General features: G+C 54.1%; 1 protein-coding gene across 1 annotated transcript in view; it reads right to left on the bottom strand.

Annotated features, from left to right (window-relative positions):
- INTS3 (integrator complex subunit 3) overlaps positions 1-25,765 on the bottom strand; it is a 39,986-nt gene that overhangs the window by 4,916 nt on the left and 9,305 nt on the right. The window contains 19 exon segments of the mRNA XM_071727209.1: positions 450-525; positions 2,296-2,364; positions 4,637-4,790; positions 4,921-5,040; positions 5,285-5,329; positions 5,853-5,956; positions 6,807-6,861; positions 7,769-7,898; positions 11,360-11,479; positions 12,446-12,552; positions 13,051-13,142; positions 14,317-14,396; positions 15,601-15,688; positions 16,023-16,214; positions 17,314-17,411; positions 18,780-18,909; positions 19,799-19,943; positions 23,465-23,531; positions 25,567-25,651. Coding sequence (XP_071583310.1) covers positions 450-525; positions 2,296-2,364; positions 4,637-4,790; positions 4,921-5,040; positions 5,285-5,329; positions 5,853-5,956; positions 6,807-6,861; positions 7,769-7,898; positions 11,360-11,479; positions 12,446-12,552; positions 13,051-13,142; positions 14,317-14,396; positions 15,601-15,688; positions 16,023-16,214; positions 17,314-17,411; positions 18,780-18,909; positions 19,799-19,943; positions 23,465-23,531; positions 25,567-25,651 — 1,957 coding nt within the window.

Genomic DNA, 25,765 nt, shown 5'->3' with positions numbered 1-25,765 from the left:
GGAGAAACCTGCTCAGAGGGGTGGCAGGGACCTGCCAGGGCCACCACAAAGCCCCAGCCCAGAGGCTCCTGCACCCCTGTGAGCTGAAATTCCATTCCAAAGCTACCAGGGGACCTGGGTCACCCCTCAGTGATCCTGGGGGGACAGTGAGGAAGGAGAGGACATGGCCTTCAACACTTCCAGGCACGGGGCAGCCACAGCTTCTTGAAGCAACCTGGGCCAGGGTCTCACCAGCCCCAGAGTGAAGAATTTCATCCTCATGTCCAACCTACATCTACCTCCTTCCAGCTGGAACCCATCACCCCTTGCCCCGTGCTATAAAAAGTCAGGGATTTGGGGGTGTCTCTGCAAAATGGGGGAGGGCTCAAAGGGCAGGAGAGCTTGAGGGTCCCCCCAGGAGCTGCTCTGCTTTCTCCTCATCCTCCCTGGGCTGTGCTGGTCCTACTCACTCAAGATGTTCAGCACTGAATCCTTCCGGAACATGACGAGGTTCCCCATCATCACGTGGCACACCAGCTCCTGCAACTGGGGGACAGAACAAGGAGTGGGTCAGTGGGATGCTCAGACTCTGCAGGAGTCCCCCTGGATCACCAAGCAGGTCCTGGAGAGCAAGCAGAGAAGCTGGCACTCTGCCAACATCATCTGAAAGAGCAGGGATGGACTGGAATGTCCTGGGCTGCAGGTGGCTCCTCAGCCAGAGCTGAGGGAAAGCAGCTCCAGGAGAGAGGAGACCTCATCCAGAGGGTCTGGAGAGCTTCTTGGGATGGAGAGCAAGGACAGACAGGAGATCCCCATGAACTGGGCCAGATGGTGGTGGGATGGTGGTGTCTTGCTCTCTGGGACCTGCTCCTCCTGCTCCAGGTGCTCCCAGATTTGGGCTTTGGCCAAGGGATGCACAAAACCCACCCGAGAGCTGAGGAGGCTGCTGGGACAGCTCTGACAAGCTGGGACCTCTCTACGTGGGGCTTCAGACCCTCTCTGCTCTTCAGGACACTGCCCAGATGTGTGGTTCTGCCTTCCTGGACCCACCTCCCATGTCCTGGGGAGAGGTGGAAGGGATGGGATGCGTGGGCAGATGCACCAGAGCGGGGACAGGAGCTTGGGAGCACCTTGGCTCTCATCTACCTCCCTTTAGATTCCTAGACTGGAATTCCTAGACTAAAATTCCTAGACTGGAAGAGTGGTCAAGCATGGGGACAGATTGCCCAGGGTGGTGGTGGAGTCACCATCCCTTGGAGGGGTTCAAAAAACCCCAGGTGGCTGTGGCACCGGGGATGTGGCTCAGTGGGGTTGGGCTGAGGGTTGGGTTTGATGACCTTGGAGGTCTTGTCCAACCTTCAGGCTTCCTCCTGGCTCCTCTGGAGGCACATGGAGACCCCAGGATGGGCTGAGCCACCCAGAGGGGGTGGTGGGACCAAGCAGGCAGAGCATCCCAGGGAAACAGATGAAGAATAACAGGAAGGAACGAAGGAATTGGAGAAGGGAGGGGAGAGGAAACGCTCCGGGGCTCTGCTGGGAAAAAAACAAACCCTTGGGACAGAGCTCAGGAGCAGAGGAGGGAACTCAGGGGCTGAGCTGTGGGGGGAGAGGTCGGGGCCATCGTGACTCCAACTTTTCCTGTACCCAACTCCAGTTCCAGCCCTGCCAAGGAAAACTTGCTGGCGAGGCGTTCCGGCCCCGGCGCAGCTGGGAACAGCTCGGATGGGAGGGTGGCTGCCCCTGGACTGGTGAAGAAATAGTGGGAGTTAAAGGGTTATCAGGAAAATCACTGCTCCAGAGCAGCCCAGACAGCAGAAACATCCAGCTCAGCATTCCTGCCCCCAGCTTGCCCCCGGGGGGGGGACTATTTTTGGGTTGCTGGTGGCAACTCGGGCGTCAACACCCTGGGGAAAAGGTTCCTTCCAGGAGGGTTTAATCAGGGTTTGGATTTCCTTGAAGGGGGGGAGGGTCCCACTTTTCCTGCACCCTGGGAGCTCATTATTGATCAGGAACATTTGTGATGTCCACCCTGGGGGTGCTTTACACCCATCCTGCAGCTCAAGAGAGGGAGCGGAGCAAATCTCTGCAGGAATTCCAGGGAAATCTTTGGGAAGCAGAGCTGGGAGTCAGCCTGGGGCCACAGCAGCTCCTCAGGGGCTACCAGGAGGAGGTTTGGGGCACTGAAATAATAGGGGCAAGGAGGAGGAGTGCTGCCCCGTGGATGGATTTTTAGGTTTAAAGCTCCTGGGAGAGGAGGAGACAAGGGGTGTCACATCAGGAAGGTGCTGCCCCCCACCCCAGACACCTCCTCCTTACCTGGAAGGAGTCAATGACTGCTACAATCATGTTCAGCAGCTCTCCACTTCTTAGGGTCTCATCTGGGAACTGGAAGAGCCAAGAAAACAAAGCAAGGTTGAAGAAAGGACCCACAGGAGAGGCCAAACAAAAGCTCCCACCCCATAGCAGGAGCTGTGCAGAACCTGAAGGGGCTCCAGGAAAGCTGGGGAGGGACTTGGGACAAGGGCCTGGAGGGATGGGATGAGAGGGAATGGCTTTGAACTGGAAGAGGGGAGATGGAGAGGAGAAATTGGGGAAAAATTCTTTGGGGTGAGGGTGCTGAGCCCCAGGTTGCCCCCCAAGAAGCTGTGGCTGCCCCATCCTTGGAATTGTTGGAGGTTGGATGGGGCTTGGAGCCCCCTGGGCTGGGGGAGGGGTCCCTGCCCATGCAAGGAGTGGAATGAGAGGAATTTTTAAGGTGCCTCCAACCCAACCCATTCCATGATTCCATGAGAGCTGAGGAAGTTATCAAGCCAAGCCAGACCACCTGGTTCCTAGGGCCCATTTTTCCCCATCCTCACAGGCTCTGCTCTCCCACCCAGCTCCTTGGGGGCTCAGCAGCACTGCAAGGAAATGAAACTAAAAAAAACCTCAACCCGGGGGGGGCAGAAGGCTGGGAAAAGGGGCAGCAGGGTTGGGATCTTGATGTCCAGGCAGGCTGCACTCAGGATGTTTTCTGCCTGACTTCCAGCTGCTCCCCCTGCCCATGGGGGCAGCAATCTGAAACACCATCACCCACCCCCTTTTTTTTTTTTTTTTTTTTTTAGTGGAAAGCTGTAAAACACCAAAATCTCAAGGAGAGGATCCAGCTCTCTACCAGGAGCTTGAACAGTGCTGATTCTGGGTTGGACTTGATGACCTCCAGAGGTTCCTTCCAACTTGATGCTGGTGCTGCAGGGTTTGCTGGAGGTTCTTCTCCCCCCTTTCCCCATAGAAGCCCTCAGGAAGTGCTTGTGAGGAATGGGCCTGGACGACCTCAAGGTCCAAGCAGATGTTTCTGCTGACCCAGCCAGAAAGGAGGGAGGAGCAGGGCCAGCTCATTCCTCCCAGGGAATCAGAAAGTACAGACAGATCCATGACCCTTTCCACGCCTTCAAGCTCCCCCCCCCCCCAAACTGGGATGGCTGGATGCTCCTTGGAAGCATTCTCCACCCTGGAAGCATTTCAGACAGAAGGTGACAGGACAGCAGCTCTGTCCAAGGGTCAGGTTGGCTCAACTGGGACCCATCTGCTGGAGATGCCTGGTTCCCCATTCCAAATGTGAATTGGGTCAACTTGGACCTGACTGCAGCACTTCCAAACATGTTCTCTCTCCACCAAGCCCAGCTGGCTCCAGGTCAGCACCAAGTGCTGACAGCAACAAAACCTCTCCTGAAACCCAAGGGTTGGGGGCAGGCAGCAGAGCTCCTTCCAAGCACTGCTCCCCCCCACCCCCAAAGCTCTGACACATCTGCTCAGAACCTTCTCCAGAAGAGGAGCAGCAGAGAAGCAAAACTTGACCCAGAGAACATGGTGCTGGGAGCTGAGAACATGTAGGATGAGGCAGCCCCACGTCCATGGAGCCCACCAGAGCACAACGTGGCTGGAAGGCCACATGCTGACCCCTAAAAAGCCCCCAGGGGGGTGGATGGAGACCCTGAGAGAACTTTTTCTAAGCTCTACAGGTTCTCTGCTGCAGTGTAGAAATCTGAAAAAGGAGCATTTGAGAGACCTGGGGTTCTCAGCCTGGAGCAAAGGAGGCTGGGGGGAGACCTCCTTGCTCTCTGAAACTCCCTGAAAGGTTGGAGGAAGCTGAGGGGTGTTTCTTCTCCCACGGAACAACTGATGGCACAAGAAGAAATGGCCTCAAGTTTCTCCAGGAGAGGTTTAGATTGGGTTTCAGGAATGATTTCTTCACTGACAGAGGGGTTAAGCCTTGGGCCAGGCTGCCCAGGGCAGTGGTGGAGTCACCATCCCTGAAGGGGTTCAAAACCCATGGGGTGGGGTTGGGCTGATGATCTTGGGGGTCTTCTCTGACCTTAATGAGTCTGTGATTCTATGGTTTGAAGCTCAGAAGCAAAGCAGCCCAGCTCCAAGCCTGCCTGCAGGAATCACAGAATCATGGAATGGTTTGGGTTGGAAGGAACCTTCAAGCTCATCCAGTTCCAACTGCCCTGCGTGGGAAGGGGACACAGGATGCTCAAAGAATTAAGAGTTCCAGTCGGAAAAGAGCTTCAGGATCGTCAAGTCCAACCATACCTCAACTCTACCACCCATTAACCCAACTCTCCCAAGTCCAGAGATGTCCCCAGCACCTGAACTGGGGCTGCTGGTGCCTCACCTCTGTGTAAATGGAAGGGGTGAGGTAGCAGAGCAGGCGCACGTCGTCCTCCTGGCAGGCTTTCATGTCCATCATCAGACACGTGTGGAGGTCCCCCAGCTGTGTGGCCTGGGCAAAGGACTCATAGAGGTTCATCTTCCCTGCTGCAGCTTTGCTGGAAGGAGATTTGCTCAGGTGAAGAGGAACCTGGGGGCCTCAGGATGCCCCGGGGTGGGGACACCACGCTGAGCTCCCTCTTGGAGCACAAACCAAGGTGGAGCTTGGCTGTGTCCCTGCTGACCTACCTGGCTTTTAGGTAGTACAGGAGGTGGTAACCAATCTTGGGTTGCTTCTGGTAGAGCTCTGAGAGGAGATCCAGCAGCAGGGAGAAGCCACTGTTATCCTCCTGCATCTGGCAGAGGTTCCTTGGGGAGCAGAGGAGATGGGTGTCACCCGAGATGCCACCACCTCGTGGGGACACCCAACTCCCAAGCCACCTTGTAGGGATCCCAGGTGTCCACAAAGGACCTGGGGTTTCCCTGTAACTTGAAGCCCAACAAAAGGATCAAGAAGGGATCAACCCTGGGCCAAGCGTGGCAGGATGAGACCCAAAGGAACCCACCAAAAAAAGCCCCCAACCAGATCATCCCAAAATTCCAGAGGACATACCTAAATATTAGGTAGAGAGGCTTCCCCACTGATTCCTCCAGAGACCTGTGGGATAAACACAACACTCAGAGCTCTGGTGTGCCCAACTTTTGCCTTTCCTCAGGAAAAAAAACCCTGGACCTTGCTTGCTGTGCTCCTGAGGCCACCGAGGGGACAGGAATGGTCCTGCTGGTAGAACCCAGCAGCTCTGACTCTCAGCCCTGGTCCAAAAACAACCAGTGTTGGTTTTGTGCCCTGGAAGCCACCAGAGCATCACCTAAACTGGGCTCTGCCCTGAGGCCAGGTGGCTGCAGGATGTGCTTGGGGGGAAGAGGAAGATGTTTTCCTTCAAGCCCTGCATGTGACAAGTGTTGGAGGTCAGCTCCATGGTGACTTCTTGTGACCCCTGGACTGCCCCAGAGGGAAGTTCTTGGCTGGAGCACAACCTCCTGAAACCCATCAGCATTTTACTGGGGAAAGCCCCAAGCTCCAAGATGAGAGAGACACAAACCTCTGAACTACAATAAAAAAAAAAAAAAAAAAAAAAAATCAAAAACCAAACCAAACAAAAATAATAAAAGATCCTTACTCCTCTGTGATTTCTTCTGGCAAAACCTCCCCTCGGAAATGAGCCTTGAACAGCTCCTGGAGGCAGGAGGCCAACACTGACAACTGCTCCGAGTCAAAGTCCTCCTGGGAGGGAAAAAGGAAGCGTTGAGAGGAGAAAGCAGGAGCTGGGGACAGCAGGGACACTGCTGGGGGAACTGTCACAGTTCGGAGGAGGAGGAACTAAAAACCCTTCAGAGAGGGGCGGGACACAGAGGGGTCCATTCCCTCCCCTTTCCTGCCCCTGTGGAGCTTGGAGCATCCCGGGCTGGTGGGAGGTGTCCCAAGCAGGGGGGTTGGGAGTGGATGAGCTTTAAGGTCCCTTCCAAGCCGATCCATGTGGTGATTCCATGCCTCTCCCTCCCTTTGGGCTGCTCTTCCCCTGCTCTCCTGAATCCACATCCATCGGGTGCTGGAAGAGCCCTGGAGCCCCCAGCTGGGTCTGCCCTGCCCCGGGGGACCCTCAGGAACCCATCCCTGGCAGCATGGAGCTGGGGTTGTGGATCTGTTTGTATCCATCTGTGGGTTTGTTCTTCATCCCCTCTCTCCCCTCCATCCCCTCTCTCCCCTTTATCCCCCCTCTCACCTTCATCCCCTCTCTCCCCTCCATCCCCTGTCTCCCCTCCATTCCCTCTCTCCCCTTCATCCCCTTTTCTAGTAAATCCTTTTCCAATTTTGTTTGTTTGTTTGTTTTCCCCGATTTTCAACTTCCCAATGTTTTCAATCAAAAAGGAGAAATAAAAATTAAAAAATAAATATCTAAATTCTGGCCCCAAGTCTTCTGTCCCACCCAAGAAGTTTGGGAGGACCAAAGGACAGGGTTGTCCTCTCTCCTCCTCGCCACCAAAAGGAAGATGAAAAGGGAATGAAGAGGAGAAAATGAAAAAAAACCCCAAACATAAAACCAGGGCTTGTGCCCAGCTGGTGCTGCTGGTACCTCCAGGACTTGATCCACGATTTCCTGCATGACCTCACACTGAGCTTCCGTGTCGCTGGAGCACAAAAACAAAAGGAAATCCAAGTTAAAGACACCACCAGAAGGGGCCAAGGGGAATTTGTGCTGAGTTGGTTCTGCTCAGGACCCCAGGAAGATGAGATGAAGGGAGATGGTTCTGCTCCAGGTTGGAGCCAGGCTTGGAGAAGAGCTCCAAAGCTTGGAAGAACCAGGCTGAGGTTTTCCAACTTTCCCAAGGGATGGCTGCAGCCAGGCAAAGAAATGAAAAGCCCCAAAGCAGGAGATGAGATCCATGTAAAGACAGAAATCGTGTTCAGTCCCCCTGTGGTGGGAAGGCCAAAGCCAGAGGGGTTTTTTTAAGCTTCTTAAAATGGGAGTTAAGCCCAAGGTGACTGGAAATTGAAAAGTGGAGGTGGGGAAGGTCATGGAGATGTTGGAGGTGGAGAACATGGGAAGTTCCACCTCAGGCTGAGGAGCAACTTCATCCCTGTGAGGGTGAGGGGGGCCCAGGCTGCCCTGAGAGGTTCTGGAATCTCCTTCTCTGGAGTTCCAAACCCCCCTGGATGTGTTCTGGGTGTCCTGCCCTGGGGGATCCATCATCTCTGGAGGTCCCTTCCAACCTCTCACATTTCTGTGATTCCTTGGGACATTGGTACAACTGTGACCATGGGGGGGGGTGGAGAAGGATGAAACTCAGCACTTTTTGCCTCCCTGGTGTGTCCTGGAGATGGGCTGGGGTGTCCTGGTCTAAGCTGAGGACAAATTATAAGGCTCTTAACCCAAAAGTTTTCCAGTCCCCTTGGCCATCTCCTGGAGGACCTCTCCTTGTTTCCAAACCTCAAGCTCTGGAGCAAGCAGAGCTGCAGACCAGCACTGAAAGGTCCTGAGTGTCCTTGCCCTGAAGAAATCAACACAAAAAGGCACCAAACCCAACTGCTACCAACCTTCCCTTCTGCAGCTGCAGAACTTTGTCCTTCAGAGACTCATCCAGCTGGTCCAGGAATGGTGTGATATCAACAGGCTCCTCCACGATGGTTTCTTTGATGGGATGGAACCTGAACTCCCTCTTCTTCCCTGCAATGAAGAAAGCCCCAGTGGAACACTCTGGTTGCCCAAGAAGCTCCATCTACAAAGAACTGGAGGCACTCCCTGCCCTGGCAGCAGGATTGGTGCTGGGCTGGGCTCTTGGGTGCCCCAGGACACCCAGTGGGTCCCCAAGTGCCTGGTGGCTCAGCCTCAGCTCTTGCCTTCCCCCCTTCAGAATTGTGTCCAGGTGAGCAGGAAGGTGGGATGGGACCCAAAGGCAGGGGGATGGTCCAGAACTGGGGACCCTTTGGGGTTTCCCTTCAGTCCATCTCCCAAACCTGATGTTCTGGCTTGGCCTTCAAGATGCTCAACCAACACCTGAAGCTCAAAGAGAGCTTCAGGACTCTTGAGACTCAGATACTTCAACTGCTTTTCCACACCCTCATCCTCCAGGCTCATCCCAGGCCACAGAAATGACCAACAGTCAAGTCCAGAAGGTAAAACACTGCCATGAAGGCAAAGAAGCTGCCATGAAGGGGTGGGACAAGGTGGATCCTTCCTTTCCGTGGCTCTGGGTCCTTCTCAGGTGCCTCAAGCAGTTGGCTTGAGTTTGATGGGACTCTGGGACACAGTGCTACAGCCCCATGTCACACCCCCTGCCCCTTCCTGGGGTTGTCACCCCTCTCCTGTAGCCCCCCCAGCATGGCAGGAAGCCCCCAAGAGGCCCAGCACCAAGGCCAGGAACAGCTTGAGATGCTTGGAGGCCCCATCCCTGGAGACATTGAAGGTCAAGGCTTGATGGGGCAACCTGGTCTAGATGCAGGTGGCCCTGCTCACTGCAGGAGGGTTGGATGGATAGGCCTTTAAAGGACTATATTTATATTTATATTTATAAAGCTCCTATCACCATATTATAAGCATTCTTTGGAACCACTCTGACATGGGTTCCATGATTCTATGGTTCTATGACTTCATCTCCTGGGTGACCAGAGGGGACCTGTGGTGGATTTTTCAACCTCATGGCTTCCAAAGGGAGGGAGTGCAATAAAAATTGTGTGGTTGAGGAATGAGAGGCTTGAGTTTTGTGATCAGCACCTGCCCCAGGGATTTCCAACCACACAGACACCTCGAGAGGACACATGGGTGGAGAAAAGAGTTCCAGGGGTGGAAACTTTAGGGAATCACAGGGTTGGTTTGGTTGGACAAGACTTTCATGAGCATCAACCATAACTCAGCTCTCACCAACCATTCACCCAACTCTAAGTCCAGTGCTTAAACCATGTCCTTCAGCTCCACATCTCCAGGGCTTTGAGACCCCTCCAAGGATGGAGACTCTACCACCCCCTGGGCAGTGTTTAATTTCCATGAAGAAGTTTCTCCTCCTTTCCCATCTAAACCTCCCCTGATGCAACTTGGAGCCACTTCCTCTTGTCCTGTTGCTTGCTTCTTGGGAAAGGAACCAGCCCTGGCCCCAACCTCCTCTCAGGGACTTGAGAGAGTGTTTAAGAACCAAGCAGAGAGACAAAACCCAGCAGCTTTTCCCTTTGAGCAGCAGATTCCTGAGTCTGACCCTCGGGGATGGGGAAGGAGCAGAGGTTGGGCCTCAACAACCTTCTCTGGTGGAAGGAAACCTGATTATCAAGGAGGGGGTTTGCCTGGGGTGCAATTCCTGTCCCTGGTGTGAAGGGAGCTTTGAGGGTACCGTGCTTACAGCAGGAGGTCTCAGGATCCTCCATGTCAAGAGGAAAGAGCTTCTGAGATGGGATGGTGGTCTGGGGATGCTCCATCTCACCAAGGTATACACAAGACGAGTTGGTGGTCTGGAGATCCTCCATCTCAAGAAGGTGTTCACAAGATGAGTTGGTGGTCTGGGGATCCTTCATCTCACCAAGGTATTCACAAGATGAGTTGGTGGTCTGGGGATCCTCCATCTCACCAAGGTATTCACAAGATGAGTTGGTGGTCTGGAGATCCTCCATCTCACCAAGGTATTCACAAGATGAGTTGGTGGTCTGGGGATCCTTCATCTCACCAAGGTATTCACAAGATGAGTTGGTGGTCTGGGGATCCTTCATCTCACCAAGGTATTCACAAGATGAGTTGGTGGTCTGGGGATCCTTCATCTCACCAAGGTATTCACAAGATGAGTTGGTGGTCTGGGGATCCTTCATCTCACCAAGGTATTCACAAGATGAGTTGGTGGTCTGGGGATCCTTCATCTCACCAAGGTATTCACAAGATGAGTTGGTGGTCTGGGGATCCTTCATCTCACCAAGGTATTCACAAGATGAGTTGGTGGTCTGGGGATCCTTCATCTCACCAAGGTATTCACAAGATGAGTTGGTGGTCTGGGGATCCTCCATCTCACCAAGGTATTCACAAGATGAGTTGGTGATCTGGGGATCCTCCATCTCACCAAGGTATTCACAAGATGAGTTGGTGATCTGGAGAACCTCCATCTCAACAAGGTGTTCACAAAACCAGTTGGTGGGCTGAGGATCCTCCATCTTGAGGGGAAGGTGCTCACAAAACTGTCTGGTGGTCTCAGGATCCTCCATCTCAAGGGGAAGGTGCCCACAAGGCTGGCTGGTGGTCTCAGGATCCTCCATCTCAAGGGGAAGGTGCCCACAAGGCTGGCTGGTGGTCTCAGGATCCTCCATCATGAGGGGAAGGTGCTCACAAAACTGTATGGTGGTCTCAGGATCCTCCATCATGAGGGGAAGGAGCTTCCAAGACTGGCTGGTGCTCTGGGTATCTTCCACCTCAGGGGGGAGGTGCTCACAAAACCAGATGACGGTCTTGGAATACTCCACGTCAAGAAGAACGTGTTTGCAAGACCAGCTCAAGGTCTCAGGGTCCTCCACCTCAAAAGAAAGTTGCTCACTAGACCAGCTCATGGTCTCAGGCTCCTCCATCTCGAGGGGAAGGTGTTCACAAGACAAGCTGGTGGTCTCAGAATCCTCCACCTCAGGAGAAAAGCACTCTCTAGACCATCTTGAAATCTTGGCCTTGAAATCCTCCATTTCAGAAGAAAAGTATTCACTGGAGCAACTGGTGATCTCAGAATCCTCCATCTCAAGAGGAAGGTCTTCATAAGACTGGCTGGTGTTCTTGGAATCCTCCATCTCAAGGGGAAGATGTTCAGAAGACCAACTGGTGGATCTGGAGATCTTTTATCTTGAGGGGAAGGTGCTCTCAAGACCAGTTGGTGGTCTGGAGATCCTCTATCTCAAGGGGAAGGTGCTCTCAAGACCAGTTGGTGCTCTCAAGCCCACCAACTCAAGACCAGTTGGTGGTTTGGAGATCCTCGATCTCAAGAGGAGATCCTTTATCTTGAAGGAAGATCCTTTATCTTGAGGGGAAGGTGCTCTCAAGACCAGCTGCTGGTCTGGAGATCCTTTATCTCAAGGACCAAGTGCCCAGAAGGCAGTGAGAAGTCCCCAGGCAGGGGTGAAACAGAAAGGCAGGAGAGCTTTGGGGCACACCTGACGGCGCGGAGCGTTCCTCACCTTTGCTGTTCAGATCCTCTTCGTCGTCACTGAAGGCGGCCTCGGCGTTGTCATAGCACCCATCATCCTTTTCTGACATGTGATTGTCCATCTCCATGGCAACGGGCTCCTCAATTTTGACTGCAAGGGGACAGAGCAGAAGGGAAGGTGCTGAAGGTTCTGCCAAGCAGTCAACTCGACTGATCAACAGCTCCAGCAAGGGAGAAAAGGGCTTTGGAATGGGAAGAAAGAGTCCGGGCAAGTGATGGACCCTGGAAAACCCAGAAACTCCATTTTACTCCCCCCCCATCCCCATCCCAAGAGTGCCAGGACCTTTCCAGTGGAGTCTCAGAATCATAGAATCATGGAATGTCAGGTTGGAAGGGACCTCAGGATCATCTGGTCCAACTCTGCCCATGTTATTGTTGATGTGAGATGTCCCAGCACCTCGTTGAGCTGAGACTTCCAACTTTCCAAAGTGGGGGAATCCACCACTTCCCCTGGAACACCATTCCAATGTCTGATTATTTCTCCACCCAAGCATGGTCCTTCAGCAGAGTTGGTCTTCCTCTACTTGAAGGGGCTCCAGGAAAGCTGGAGGAGGATTTTTGATAAGGACATGGAGCGATGGGAATGGCTTTAAACTGGAAGAGGGTGGATTTAGGTTGGATATGAGGAAGAAATTCTTTGAAGTTGTTGAGCCCCAGGCTGCCCAAGGAAGCTGTGGCTGCCCCATCCCTGGCAGTGTTGAAGGTTGGATGGGGTTTGGAGCACCCTGGGCTGGTGGGAGGTGTCCCTGCTCATGGCAGGGGGCACTGGATGAGTTTTAAGGTCCCTCCAACCCAACCCATTCCATGGTTTTATGATCTGGCAAAGTTAAACACAGGTTGGAAGTGGTTGGCTCTGCCTTTCATCTCCTGGTGGCCATCTGAGCTGAGAAGAAAAGCTCAGTGGCCACCAGGGAGCAGGGTGGAACAGCCATTGTGTATGGACACCACAAACCCCAGCACCCAGAGCCCTCCTCCTCCTCTCCTCCCAGCTCCATCCCACCCTCCAACCACCCACTACAGCCAGACCACCCCCTCCACCCCCTGTCCTGCTCCCTACCTTCGATGGGGGGGGAAGGGGAACTGCAGAACTCCGGGAATTTCTCCCTCAACATGGCACGGAGCTCTTTGTCCAGCTTGGGGTTGTCAAAGAGAGGGGCCAGGTGGCTGTGTTGGGGGAGACAGGAAGGAGAAGGGGTGAGAAGTCAGGACATGGGGTCCTTGGTGATTTCCCCCCTCAGGTCAAGGCTTTGGTTTGCATTCTGGTCCCACCTTCCCTCCAGCAGCTCAGCTGAGGTTCCCTCACTTGGTCACCGGGTGTGGGAAAGGGAGAAGAGGTTTTACCTCCCAAGAGGGGAATTTGGCTGCTGGAGGAGATGTCTGGAGGCTGGAGGCCCAAGAGCAAGGCTGCTGGGGACATTTCTACTCATCTGAAGTGAAGCTTTCTTAACCCACCCACCCCCTTACTTCAAGGAGCAGCTCTCAGGACAAAACTCAGCCTCACAAAGCCAAAACTGTGGCTTCTCCCACGGCTCCCACACAAGACAAACACTCTCTGCAGCTCTTCCAGAGCCTGGAGGGGGTTTTGGAGCTGGGGAGCCCCAGGAAACGTGGGGGGCAGTGGTTGTGTGTGTTTGTGTGTAGTAAAATCCAGGGTTGTCTTACGCCAGGACTCGTTTCTCCACTATGTGGGTGAGGGAGTTGAACACTCCTTGTCTGACGTGAGCCTCCAGTGGGGGGTAGAAGTTGGGAATGATCTGAAAAGAGGAAAATGATCACGTTAGTGCCATGAATCTCCCTGCCCACCACGGGGCCTGTGCCAGCCAGCAGGACACAGCCAGGATTAGCTCAGGCCATTGGTTGGCTTCTTGGGGGAACCTCAACTCAAGAACATCCCAGGTGATCAAGAGATCTCAGAAGGTTGAAGGAGATCAGCCCAGGCTGGGAGGATGAGGAGGACACCCTCAAAAATTCTGCTCACAGTGTCCTTTGCTTCTGGAGGGAGGATGAGGGCTCCTCCCTGAAATCTGGGTCATCCCAGGAAACTTCAACCTAATTCCTCTGCCAGCAGCTGCTTTATGGACTCAGGAGACACAGAGAGTGAGGAAAGTGATGCAACCCAAAGCTCTTCCAGCCCTCGTGCCATGGGAAGGTCTCACTTCCAAGAAAACATCATCAGCCCAAATTACTGGAATCAGCAGCTCTTGGCAGGGCTTCCCCCAGAATCCCTCCTTGGAGAGGGAGGTGACACTTGCAGTGACATTCTGTCTGCCCTCAGGGGATGACACCGGGCCAAGCATTTCATGAGGTACTAAAGGGAAAACTCCAAAGCGTTTTCCCACTAACACTCAGTGTTCTGGATTTCTTTGCAGAGTTGGGAAGTCTCTGAGGCCTCCTCACAGCAGCATTCCCCTTAACAAGTGGCCCAGACCTCCAGGAATGGCCCTGGAGGAGTCCCCCAGACCTCTGGTGCCTGGTTTAGGAGATGGATAATTTGGCTGACCAACCAAGGGGAAAATCCTTCCTTAATTTAGGTGAGGGGTGTTACAGAGCTTCCAGGAGTGACCCAGGTGCTCTGCTGGCTATTTCCAAATCCAGAGGTTCAGACCAGATGATGGAAAATAAAATAGAAAGAAGAACTTTTTTTTTTTTTTTTTTTTTTCCTGTTGTGGTTTGGTTGTTTGGTTTTTTTTTTTTGGCAGCGAGCTGCCCCTGTTTGGTTGCTCCAGGGGATTCATGGAATTCCCACCCTGGAACTCAGTCCTCTGGTGACACTCCTGAGGTCTCTATGGGGGCAGAGGGACTGTGTGGACTCCAGTGGTTGCTTTCACTGCCCCCATCACTCAACCTCCACCACGTCACCCACCCCACACCCCACAACCCCCTCAAGCAAGATGAACTCAATTCCTCAGCCCCCCAGGGGTGGCTCACCCGGCACATGAAGTCCAGCAGGGTGGCAGTGATGGCAGGGTGAGGCTTCATGGAGTGATGCATCACCAGGATGGCAGGTTCTGGAAAGAGAGAGCACCAGAGATGGCCATGTCTCCCCCTTTATCCCCCCCTTTAGCAGAGGGAATCCCCTCTTTGGGCTTGGACACAGCCCTGGCTCTCATGCAGCTCCTAAATATCAGAATCATTTGGGTTGGAAAGGAGCTCTGAGGTCACCAAATCCAACCCTGGATCCACTCCCCCCGTGGTTCCCAGCCCATGGCACTGAGTGCCACATCCAAGCTCATCCTAAAATCCTCCAGGGATGGAGAATCCACCCCTTCCCTGGGCAGCCCATTCCAATGCCTGATCCCCCTCCCTGGAAAGAATTCCTTCCTAATTCCCAACCTAACCCTTCCCTGGCAGAGCTGAAGCCCATGGCCTCTTGTCTGACTGATAGAGCCCAACCCCTCCTGGCTCCAACCTCCTTCCAGGGAGTTGGGGAGAGTGATGAGGTCTCCCCTGAGCCTCCTCTTCTCCAGAGGGGCCTCCTCAGCCCTTTGTCTTGTGCTGGATCCCTTCACAGCCTCCTTGCTCTTCTCTGGACCTGCTCCAGCACCTCAATCTCCTTCCTGAACTGAGGGGCCCAGAACTGGACCCAGGACTCAAGCTGAGCACAGGGGCAGAATCCCTTCCCTCTTCCTGCTGGCCACACTCTTCCTCAGCCAGCCCAGGTTGTCCTTGGCCTTCTTGGCTACCTGAGCACACTGCTGCCTCCTGTTCAGCTTCCCAGCCATCCAGACTCCCCCAGGTCCCTTTCTGCCACTCTGTGCCCAGCCTGGAGCTCCCCAGGGGGTTGTTGTGTTGAACCTCATCCCATTGGAATCATCCCAACTCTCCAGGTCCCTCTGCAGAGCCTTCCTGCCTCCCAGCTGATCCACGCTCCCCCCCAACTTTGTGTCATCTGCCAATGTGCCAATTGAATTCATCCAAGCTTAAAAAAAATGGCCAGAACCAACTTCCCTGTGGGCCAGAGCTCCCAGAAATGCCACCAGCTCCTGTGCCTGGAGTCCTGGGAGAACCCAGCAGCTTTGGAGTTGACCTCAAGAAGACACTTGGCCAAAAAACTCACAATGAAAAAGTGGCTCCATCAGAGCAGCTCTCCAGGAGCTAAGGGTAAGGGAGGGAACTGACACCCTTGGGAGATTTGAGCATCCTCCCACTTCTCTGGCAGGTATTAACCCCTCCTTCTCCCATCTGGAGAAAGGCTCCCTGGAGATGGGATACCTATATTCATGATGCTGTCCTTCTCAGGGTTGAAGAAGAGCCAGTCGTAGAACAAGGCCAGTTTGGCGTTTGAAGCAGCAACGTTGGACTGCAGGAAAAAGAAAAATCAGAATAAAAATACAAATGTTTTTGATGAGCAGGGTGCTGAGCAGCCCTCCCCAGCAGCCTCCAGAGAACCAGAGCATGCTGAAGATCACCTAAATCCAACCTGCCTGCTAGAGAGGGACCCCACGGGACCACATCCCGATGGGTTTGGATTTCTCCAGACATAGAGACTCCAAGCACCTCTCTGGAACCCTCCCAATGAAGAATTTTTTCCTCAAGTTTAGGTTGAACTTCCCTTGGGAGGGAAGGTCCCCAGGTGCTGATGGGATTTATTTTTGGGGGGAGGGGTTTGGGGTGGTCTGAAGCTCCCAACTCACCGTGCAGGTGGTGAGGAGCCACCCGATGATGGCCCAACGGGGGAGGATGTCAGAGCTGAGCACCTCGTTGGAGGGGTGGACAACCCCACAGATGTACCGGATGAGGTCACAGCGCAGGGACTGGCTGTCTGGGGTGGAGAGGTACTGCCTCTGGAACCAGTCCTGGTACCGCTTCTGCTGACCGAACCGGACCTGGAGGAGGCAAAGAGGAGAGGTGAAGTTTTGAGCTTGGAAGGGACCTCTGGAGATCAGCCAGTCCAAGCCTTCTGCTAGGGAAGGTTCTCCTAAAGCACAGGATGGCATCCAGGTGGGTTTGGGAAGTCTCTGGAGATGAGGATTCCACCCCCTCTGGGCAGCCTCTTTCAGGGCTCTGTGTCCTGGTTTGGGTCAGGATAAAGGGGGTTGGAGGGAAGGAAGCTTGGAAGGGACCTCTGGAGATCAGCCAGTCCAAGCCTCCTGCTAGGGAAGGTTCTCCTAGAGCACAGGATGGCACCTGGGTGGGTTTGGGAAGTCTCTGGAGATGAGGATTCCACCCCCTCTGGGCAGCCTCTTTCAAGGCTGTGCCCTGGTTTGGGTCAGGATAAAGGGGGTTGGAGGGAAGGAAGCTTGGAAGGGACCTCTGGAGATCAGCCAGCCCAAGGGAAGGTTGTCCTAGAGCAATCCAGGTGGGTTTGGGAAGTCTCTGAGATGAGGATTCCACCCTCTCTGGGCAGCCTCTTTCAGGGCTCTGCTAACCTCAAAGTCAAGAAGTTTAGGTGGAACTTTCTTAAGACCTGTTGCCTCTTGTCCTGTCACTGGGCACCACTGAAAAAACCTGGCCCCATCCTTCTGACTCCCACCCTTGAAGGATTTAGAAGTGCTGAGAGGATCCTCCCTGAGTCTTCTCCAGACTCAGAAGACCTAAGTCCCTCAGCTTTTCCTCAGAAGAGATGTCCCAGTCCCCTTCATGCCCACTTCTTGTCCCCTTTTCCAGCAGTTCCCTGTCCTCCTTGAACTGGGGAGCCCAGAACTGGGCACAGTTCTCCAGGAGTTGCCTCACCAGGGAAGAGCAGAAGGGGAGAAGAACCTCCCTGGACCTCTTTGCCACATTCTTGAGAGTCAGAGCTCAGGGAAAAGCTGCCAGAGCCTCCATTTTCCCTCCTCTCCACTTTCTTTTTTGGAAAACTCCACTTCAAATACTCATCCCACTCGAGTCCTGCCTTCCTTCCTGGTACCACCGTGGGAATGGGACCAGTGGACCAGGCAGGGCCATGTGTCCCCCTTCCCCCTGAGCAGAGGCTGAGGGAGTTACCCGGGAGGTCATGAAGAGCAGTTTGGTTTCCATGTCAGGAGTGAGGCGACAAGCCAGGAATTTCCGAGAAGTCCTGGACTGGAGGAGCTGCAGGACACCTGGGGAGAGACAGAGAGGGTTGGATGATCCCAGAGATGGCACAGGACCAAGGGAATCCCAGCAGGGAGGGATCTGCCAACGTCTGAGGGCAGAGCATAAAGCTCCATTTCCCCAGGCAATGGAAAGGGATCAAGAGTTGGGTTATGGTTGGACTCGATCTTCCACTCAATGATCTTCCAGATCTTTTCCAACCAGGACAGTTCTGTGATCCAAACCCAAGGGCATGGGAACTGGTAGCTGTGAGAGAGAGAACCAGCACCTTGTAGAGCAACTACAGGGCTCTCAGCAGCAAGAAAGCACCAGACCCCTTCTGACCAGTTGCAGGGGAAATTATTTTGGAGAAGGGACCTTCCAGACTCCACAGGAACAAGTCCCAGTGAGGAGAGAATTGGGTCCCTGCAGCCCTTGAGCTGGGAGTGTCAGCTCAAGGGGTTCTGGAGCTGGAGGCAGAGCTCACAGAGCTTGAGGATTTAATCAGAGTTTCCCTCAGCATCATCTGAGATCTTTAACGTGACATTAACACAGCCCCTGAGAGGAGAACAGGTCCTGGGGATGGGAGAAGGCTTTAAAGCCCCATTTCCTGCAGCCAGCAAAGGGTGTGACAGCCTCTAGAGAAGTGAATCATTTGTAGCAATAAAAATTCTTCATGTAAGACTCTCTCCATCGTGTCTGTTTTGACCCAGACTGTGCAGGGAGCTCCATGACAGCCAAGTGTGAGGCTACAGAAGAAACCAAATCCCTGTTAGAGCTTCTTCATGGGAGCTCTTTTCAACAGAGCCTGAAGGACTCAAATATTTTGGGCTCCAATTTAAAAAAAAAAACAACAAAGCAACAAATACAACTATGGATGTGTTCAGTCCAGAACAAACAACCCAATTTAATGACCCACGTGGTGGCCTGGCCACATCCTTCATGATCTCTCTGAAAGTTCTGTTTTTCAGGGTGGTTTCAAACTCAGACACCTCCAAGCATTTTAAAAGTGTGGGCAAAGCCACCAAGGTCCAGAGGTGACCATGGAAGACTGGTTGAGGCCCTGTCCCTCCTGGCAGCCAGCAGAAAGTCAGTGTTGGTGGCATCTTCTAGTTAGTGACTGGTCCAGGACCTGTCCCTCCTTCCTAAGCTCCCTACAGCCAGCAGAAAGTCACTTTTGCTGGCATCTTCTTTTAGTTACAAAGCAAGATGGAGCCCTTTTGTAGCTTAGTTAAGGTCTTGTCAGTGTTAGGTTATGGTTGGACTCCTGAAGGTCTTTTCCAACCAAGAGAATTCTGTGATTCTGTGGTCCAGGCCCTGTCCCTTTTCCTAAGCTCCCACTTTTGGTGGCATCTTCTCCTGGTCAGCAGGCAGGAGGGCACCCTGGCTCTGCCTACCTGTGAACTGGGCACTGAGGACCTGTGGGGTGTGGATGATGTCCTTCCAGAGCTGCTCAAACTCGGGTATCCTGGCCACGTTCTGCAGCAGCCGCACGAGGTCCCGCCCGATCATGAAGCAATCCATGAACTTGGGAAAAAAACAGAGAGGCAAAAAAAATTTCAATAAATAAATTAAAAAATCAAAAATCATCTGATGGAGTGTTTTTTACCTGCTCCCAGGCAGGGGGAAGGGAGGAACAAGCAGTCCTTCAACCTTCCCGCCTGCTCCAGATGATTCACTCTCTGCACACCCTCCCCTCTCCTGCCCCTGGCATCCTGCCCTGTGTTTGAAGCTCACAGGTTCTGAGAGGCAGGGTGACAGGAGGGAAGGTCAGCAGCTATTTTAAAATGTTCTCTCCTCGTGTAAAGCAAACAATCGACCCATAAATCTGACAAGTTTTTGTTGGTTTTTTTTCCCCTCTCCAGGACCTCAGCCAGTCTCTGAAGTCAGGACTTCACACTTGGTCCTGCCCACCCGGCAAGGAAGAACAGGCAGGGAGCTGCAGAGCCACTGGGGCCCACAGGGACACCAAACACAAAGCCACTGAGCTTTGGTGGCTTCTCCAGCATGGTATGGACCAAAGAGTGGCCTGGAGATGGTTACCATGTTGGCTCTAAGCTTGTGGAGATGCTGGCTGCCTCCCTAAGGGAGGAACCCATGTTCTTGCAGCTCTTCCACAAGTGCTGAGGTGGCCCAGGAGCAGGAAGGGAATGGTTTCAACCAGCAAAGAGGCTGAAACGAGGCAGCCCCATCCAAACATCTGCTCTTCCCTTCTCTGAGGGTTCAAAAGCCACCCCCAGACTGCACGGGGCAAGCTGAGGGGTGACCCTGAGGAACCAGCACGTCCCACACCCTTCCAGCTGCACGAGGAACGCGGGCAACGCCAGCACACGTGGGTCCCTGTGGGTCTCCGTGGGTTCCCAGGGAAGCAGCTCTCTCTTCCCAGCCCCCCCCTGAGCCCCCTGGATCTGCTCACCCGTTCACGGAGGAGGGAGATGCAGAAATCCACCTCCTTCTGACGAAGAGCCTGGAGCTGGGATGTGCCATGATGGTCCACGATGAGCCGGAGGTAGGTGTACACTGCCATGGCTATCAAGAGGCTGCTCTTCAGCACCCACTCTCTGTAAAGGAAGGAAAAAAAATCCATGGAAAAACATCTTCAGCCACCTCCTTGAGGGAACCACAGTGGAGACTCAGGACAGAGGAAACTGAGGCACAAAGGAAACAACAAAATCAGGGAATCCGGCCTGGAGAATGTTCCTCTACAGAGCATTCCCTGCCCTGTGGCAGGTCCTGGCACCTCTTCCTCCCCCCAGGATGGTCCCATCTGGGTGCTGACACCCCATGCTCTCTGGCAGGGTGGCAGATGTCTTCATGCAAAGCCCTGGGTGGGTTTCCAGGCCACAGAGATGTTCTCAGCCACAACAATTTTGAAGTATTTGCAACCACAAGCAATAAAAACGCTCAGGAGCACGTGGAGGGAGCAGCTGCCCCTCTAAGAGGTTTGCTCTTGATGCCACCAACCTCCAGAGGAGCCTCTTTACTGTTCCCCATGGTCAGGGCAGCTCCAACCAAGTGACAATGCACCAGGACAAGCTTCAAGGACTTTCCTGTAGGATCAGGCTCGGAATGTTCTCCCACACCCCCGTGCCAGAGGTGTTTCCACACTCCTCTGGTCAGTCTGCCAGCATCAAGAGGATGAATCCAACAAAACCAGTGGCATCCTGAGCAGAACGAGCTGTGGAGACCACCAAGGGGGCTGGAAGCACCAAACTGGGGGAAACCAGAAGTGGTTAAGCTGAAAAATCAGAGAGATTCGGGAGAGGGTGGAGAGAGGGTCTGAGGTGGACACAGCAGGACCTGTCCTAGCTGGGGGGCAGGGGCTCTACCCCCAGGGCTGGCTTTCTGGAAGCAGATTTTGATCTCTCAGCTTGGTGTCCTGAGGGTGGGCAGATGCTTCAGCTCCATTCCCCAGGAGGGATGGAGCCCACCATCCAAACCAGGAAGGTTTCTCCATCGTTGGCTCCACCAGCCTGGCCCTGCCTGCTGGGTATGTCTCCTCCTCAACCCCCCCCTCCCCCCTTATCTAAACTCAGCAATAAATATTCTCTTTAAAAAGTCCATAAAAAGCACCTTGTCAGCTGGGTTATTTGTGTTGGATGCCAAGAAAGGGTTGGGCTGACTTGGTGTCTCCAACATGATTGATCATCCCCTGCCCCCAGCCAGCTGGAAAACACTTCCCATGGGAAGTGCCACCACGGCCACCTGAAGAGACCACCAAATCCCCAACCCTTGGTCAAGGGGGATTTGGGAAGCTGTGCCAAGTGTCACCTTTCCCAAGCTTTTCTCCCTGCATTGAGCTGGATGCCAGGAGCAGGTTAAGCAGCTGGGCAGGAGGCACATGGAGGATGTGGGAGTTAATTGAGGTCAGGACCTCCTGGGGAGCTCCAGCAGCAAGGGCTGCCACGAAGAGAAAAATGCTGTCAAAAGGGGGAGGGGGAAAAAACCTAAAAAGCCACTGACAGCCTCAGGATTCATCCATCTGAAAAATGAAACCAGTGGGAGGAAGCAGTGGGCTGGAGCTGCCAGGAGCAGCTTCGTGACCACCCGGCTCCCCCGGGGCAGCGGTCGTGGCCTCCTCGGGCAGGGCTGGGGAAGCAGCTTTGCTGGAGCTGCTTTTAATGAACCAGACATTTAATGAGCACACATTAACCCAAAGGTGGCATTGGATCTTCACGTGAGTGGCTAAAATTAAAGCTCTGGCTTCCCCTTCCCCAATCCCAGGATCAACAAGGTTGGAAAAGCCCTCGAAGATCATCGAGTCCAAGCAGCCGCCCTACAGCCCCTGTCCCATTCCCTGTTCCACCTCCTCTCCCCATCTTCTGAAACCTCCAGGGATGGTGACTCCACCACCTCCCTGTGCAGCCCCTTCCAATGTTTCCCCACTCTTTCTGTGATGATTTTTTTTCTAATATCCAACCTGAACCTCCCCTGGTAGAGTTTGACCCCACTACCTCTTGTCCTCCCGCTGGTCCCAAGGAGCAGAGGCCAACATCTGTCTCACCACAACCTCCTTTCAGGGAGTTGTAGCCTCCTCTTCTCCAAGCTGAACATTCCCAGTTCCCTCAGCCTGTCCTCCTAAGAGTTTTTCTCCAGACCCCATAACCAGCACCCTCTCCAGCACCTCCATGTCCTGGAAATCCCAATGAAGAGCTGGGGGTTCTCCCCCCAGGTTCCCACCCAAGCCTCCTCCTCCTCCTCCTCAGATCCTTCCTGTGGGACAACCCACTGGAACTCCAGCAAACCCTTCTGTGGGGTTCCAACCTCTTCCATCTGCTCCTCTGAGGAATTCCAGGGGGAAGCTCAGAGCTCTCTCCTGCAGCTCCACCTCCAGAAGTGGCACTGGGGGACATGGAGGGGTGGGAATGGATGAGCTTTAAGGTCCCTCCAACCCAACCTAACCCATTCCATGGTTAAATCCAGTTGGGAACAGAAGAGCTGAGCACAAAGACAACGGAGGCAAGAAAACAAGGAACTGAAGGTCAACCAAGTCCAGAAGATCCCAGGTGGTTTCTCCTTCCCAGGCCTGGGGCAGCACTGGATGGCACTGAGAGCAGCACAGCCAATCCAGGAATAAACATCACCAGGACTCTTAACTGCTGCCAAAGAAAGGCTTTAACAACTGGATTGTTAAGAAAGAAAAGGGATTTGGGGAGAAGCCTGGGGTGAAAAGCTCTGGGTTCTGTCAAAACAACTCTGCCCAGGCAGAGGCTGCAGGTTGGAATCCTCCTTATCACCCATCAGCAGCTTTGTTGCCAACAAAGGACAATACCCCAGCCCAGAGGACAATATTTCCCAGATGGCCTGTCCACACCAAATTAAAATTGCAGCCCAGGAGCTGCTGAAACACAGGAAGCTTTTTGGAATTAAGTCTGTCCTGCTCCTCCCAAAGGAACACCTCCTCCCCCACTGTTCAGCCACACTCAGGAAGAAAATAGCCCTGGGCTGCAGCTCCTCAGGCACCAGAGGAGATGTTGGACCCACGTTCTGGGTGCCACACGTTAGGGGACAGCTGTGTCCCCACAGCTCAGGGAGAGGCATCTGGGAAGATCATCTCCTGGGAGGTGAGGCACAGCCCCTCTGCAAACCCCACAGTGATTTCTTTGCTCATGGAAGGAATTCCTTCTTTCTGAAGAAGGAATTCTGCACTCTGAGGGTGCTGAGGCCCAGGTTGTCCCCAGAAGCTGTGGCTGCCCCATCCCTGGAAGTGGTGAAGGTTGGATGGGGCTTGGAGCACCTGGGCTGGTGGGAGGGGTCCCTGCCCATGGGTTTAGGAACTGGATGAGCTTTCAGGTCCCTCCAACCCAACCCATTCCATGATTTTATGATTTGAGACCACCCTCCCCCACACAACCTACAGCCAAGAGGGTCCTGAGAGCTGGAAATTCACACCATGGCTTGAAAATCTTCTTGGTCACTCTCAGGGAATGAGCACCAAGGTCTTTTGTGTAGGAAACTCCATCAGGCACCCCAAAATCTGCTCCTCCTGTGCCCAACAGGATGAGCACCCTCCCAGCCAGGTTTGGCTGTGGTTACCTCCAACCCACCCCAACCTCTGCCACCACCTCCCTCCCAGCCCTACCTTTGCTCTGTCAGGATCTCCAGGACATTCTCAGCCAGCCAGATGTTTTTTGCTGTCACATCCCCACCTGAAAGCCAAAGAATCCCAGAGTTGGGTTAGAAAAGCCCCTGAAGATTCATTAAACCCAATCATAACCCAAATTCTACCAAGCTCAGAGCTAACCCAGGCCTTGGACCAGCAGAACACAGAAAGTTCCTCTGAGCAAGGCAGCTGATTCCTGAGGCACATGGTGGGATTCTTGGGAATGCCCTGCACAGGGACAGGAGTTGGACTTGATCCTGATGGATCCCTTCCAGCTTGGCAGATGATTCCCTGAAGCCAATGGCTTGCTTTATGTTGCTTCTGCACCTGAGCTTTTATTCAGCATTCAGTTGGAGCAGAGCAGGGATTCCTCCTGCTCCCAGGGGCACCCCCAACCCCTAACCCAGACCAGCCCCAAACAATGGCATCATTAACAATCAAGGCATTGTTAGCAATTAAGGCATTGTTAACAATTAAGGCATTGTTAACAATTAAGGCATCATAAAAGTGATGAGGGAGGCAGCCCCCTCCTTCCAGAGCAAAAGGGGCCCCCGAGCAGGGAGGTGCAACCCAAGGGGCAGCTCCATGGCCTTTGCCACCATCCCCTGTCCCCACTGGGTGACTGAGTCCCCATCCCTGGATGGGTTTCAGGGTCGTTTCGATGTGATTTAGGGGAAAAATTTTGCAGAGTGGGGGTGATGGTTGGACTCCATCATCCCAAGGGTCTTTTCCAACCTGAAATATCCCGCGATTCTCTGAGCTTGGCCGGAGCTCAGGACCCTCCCCCCTCTTTCCTTCTCCTTCCTCCCCCCAGGAGCAGACACAGCAGTTTCCAAGCCTGCTGCTTGGCAGAGGTGACCTGAACACAAATGTCAGGTTTGATGGGGGACACACACACACATCAGTTCCTCCTTGGTGGACGTCAGTGCTCAGAACACGGAAGAGGCCCCGTTCCTGCTGCTCCGGAAAAGCGTCCGTGGGGCTGGGGGGGGGGGGGGATGCACCCAGGGCTGGGGGGGGGGGGGACACTGGGGGGACACAGATGGCCACTGCCAGCTCCCTGGAGGAGCTACTGACTTCAGGGTCCCCCCTGAAGCTCTGAGGAGCTCCAGAGGAGCTGTGTGCATGGGTTTTGCCATCCCAAAGGGCAAAGCGGGGACTGTGGGTGGTCCTGGAGCTCTTGTGCAGTCCCCCTTCACCCCCCTCCCTCCAGGACCCCCAGGGGTTTGTCCCCTGTTAAGTACAATTAAACTTCTTGTCTAGTTCTAGGGCTCCCAGCAGAAGGACATGGAGCTGTTGGAGCTGGTCCAGAGTAGGTACTGGAGCTGCTGGGAGGGCTGAAGCAGCTCTGGAGCCAGGGAGAGAGAGTTGGGGGTGTTCAGCCTGGAGAAGAGAAGGTTCTGGGGAGACCTTAGAGCACCTTCCAGTGCCTGAAGGGATCCAGAAAAGCTGGGGAGGGGCTTGGGACAAGGGACTGGAGGGATGGGATGGGGGGGAAGGGTTTCCAGCTGCAAGAGGGGAGATGGAGAGGAGATCTTGAGAAGGGAGGGAGAAATTCTTTGGGGTGAGGGTGCTGAGCCCCAGGTCACCCCCAGAAGCTGTGGCTGCCCCATCCCTGGCAGTGGTGAAGGTTGGATGGGGTTTGGAGCTGGCTGGAGGTGTCCCTGCCCATGCAGGGGGTGGGACTGGATGAGCTTTAATGTCCCAACACCAAACAGACTGACTCTGTAAAAACTGTCAGCAACAGGAACCAGAACACTTCCTGGTTGCTCCAGCATTTGCCAGAAGCCTCCTGGCTCCCTCTGTGATTCACCCCTCCAAGAGGCTCTTGGGAGCTACAGCCTCTCCAAGGTTCATCCTCTGCTCCAACTTCCCTGGAGAATTTTTTTCCCCTTACAGGTCAGGACAGGCTTGGGCACAGCTCCTGCCTGCCAGGGGGTGGTTATGGAGCTGCTGGGGAAGCCTGCCCAGACCCAACCACCTCCAGAGCCAGGGGATGGCATCAAGAGTGTTCAACCCTGCTGGCAGGAGCAGGGAGGGGACACAGGCAGCTGTCACCTCACTCCTGTGCCACAACTCACCTGCAATCTGCTTCATGAAGGTCATGCAGACACCATCAGCACCCAGCACCCCGCTCTTCACCAGCTCCCGCAGCAGCCACACCAGCTGGGCAGAGAGAGAGGTCAGAGCAGCTTTGGCCACCACCCACCCCACCCCAGGACACCTCTCCCCTACATTCCCCCTTCCAAAAGTCACTCCTGGACTAAAAGAGTTCCATGG

The sequence above is a fragment of the Heliangelus exortis genome, chromosome 27, assembly GCF_036169615.1.
Source record: "Heliangelus exortis chromosome 27, bHelExo1.hap1, whole genome shotgun sequence".
Classification (NCBI taxonomy): domain Eukaryota; kingdom Metazoa; phylum Chordata; class Aves; order Apodiformes; family Trochilidae; genus Heliangelus; species Heliangelus exortis.
This window is presented reverse-complemented; position numbering and strand designations above follow the sequence as displayed.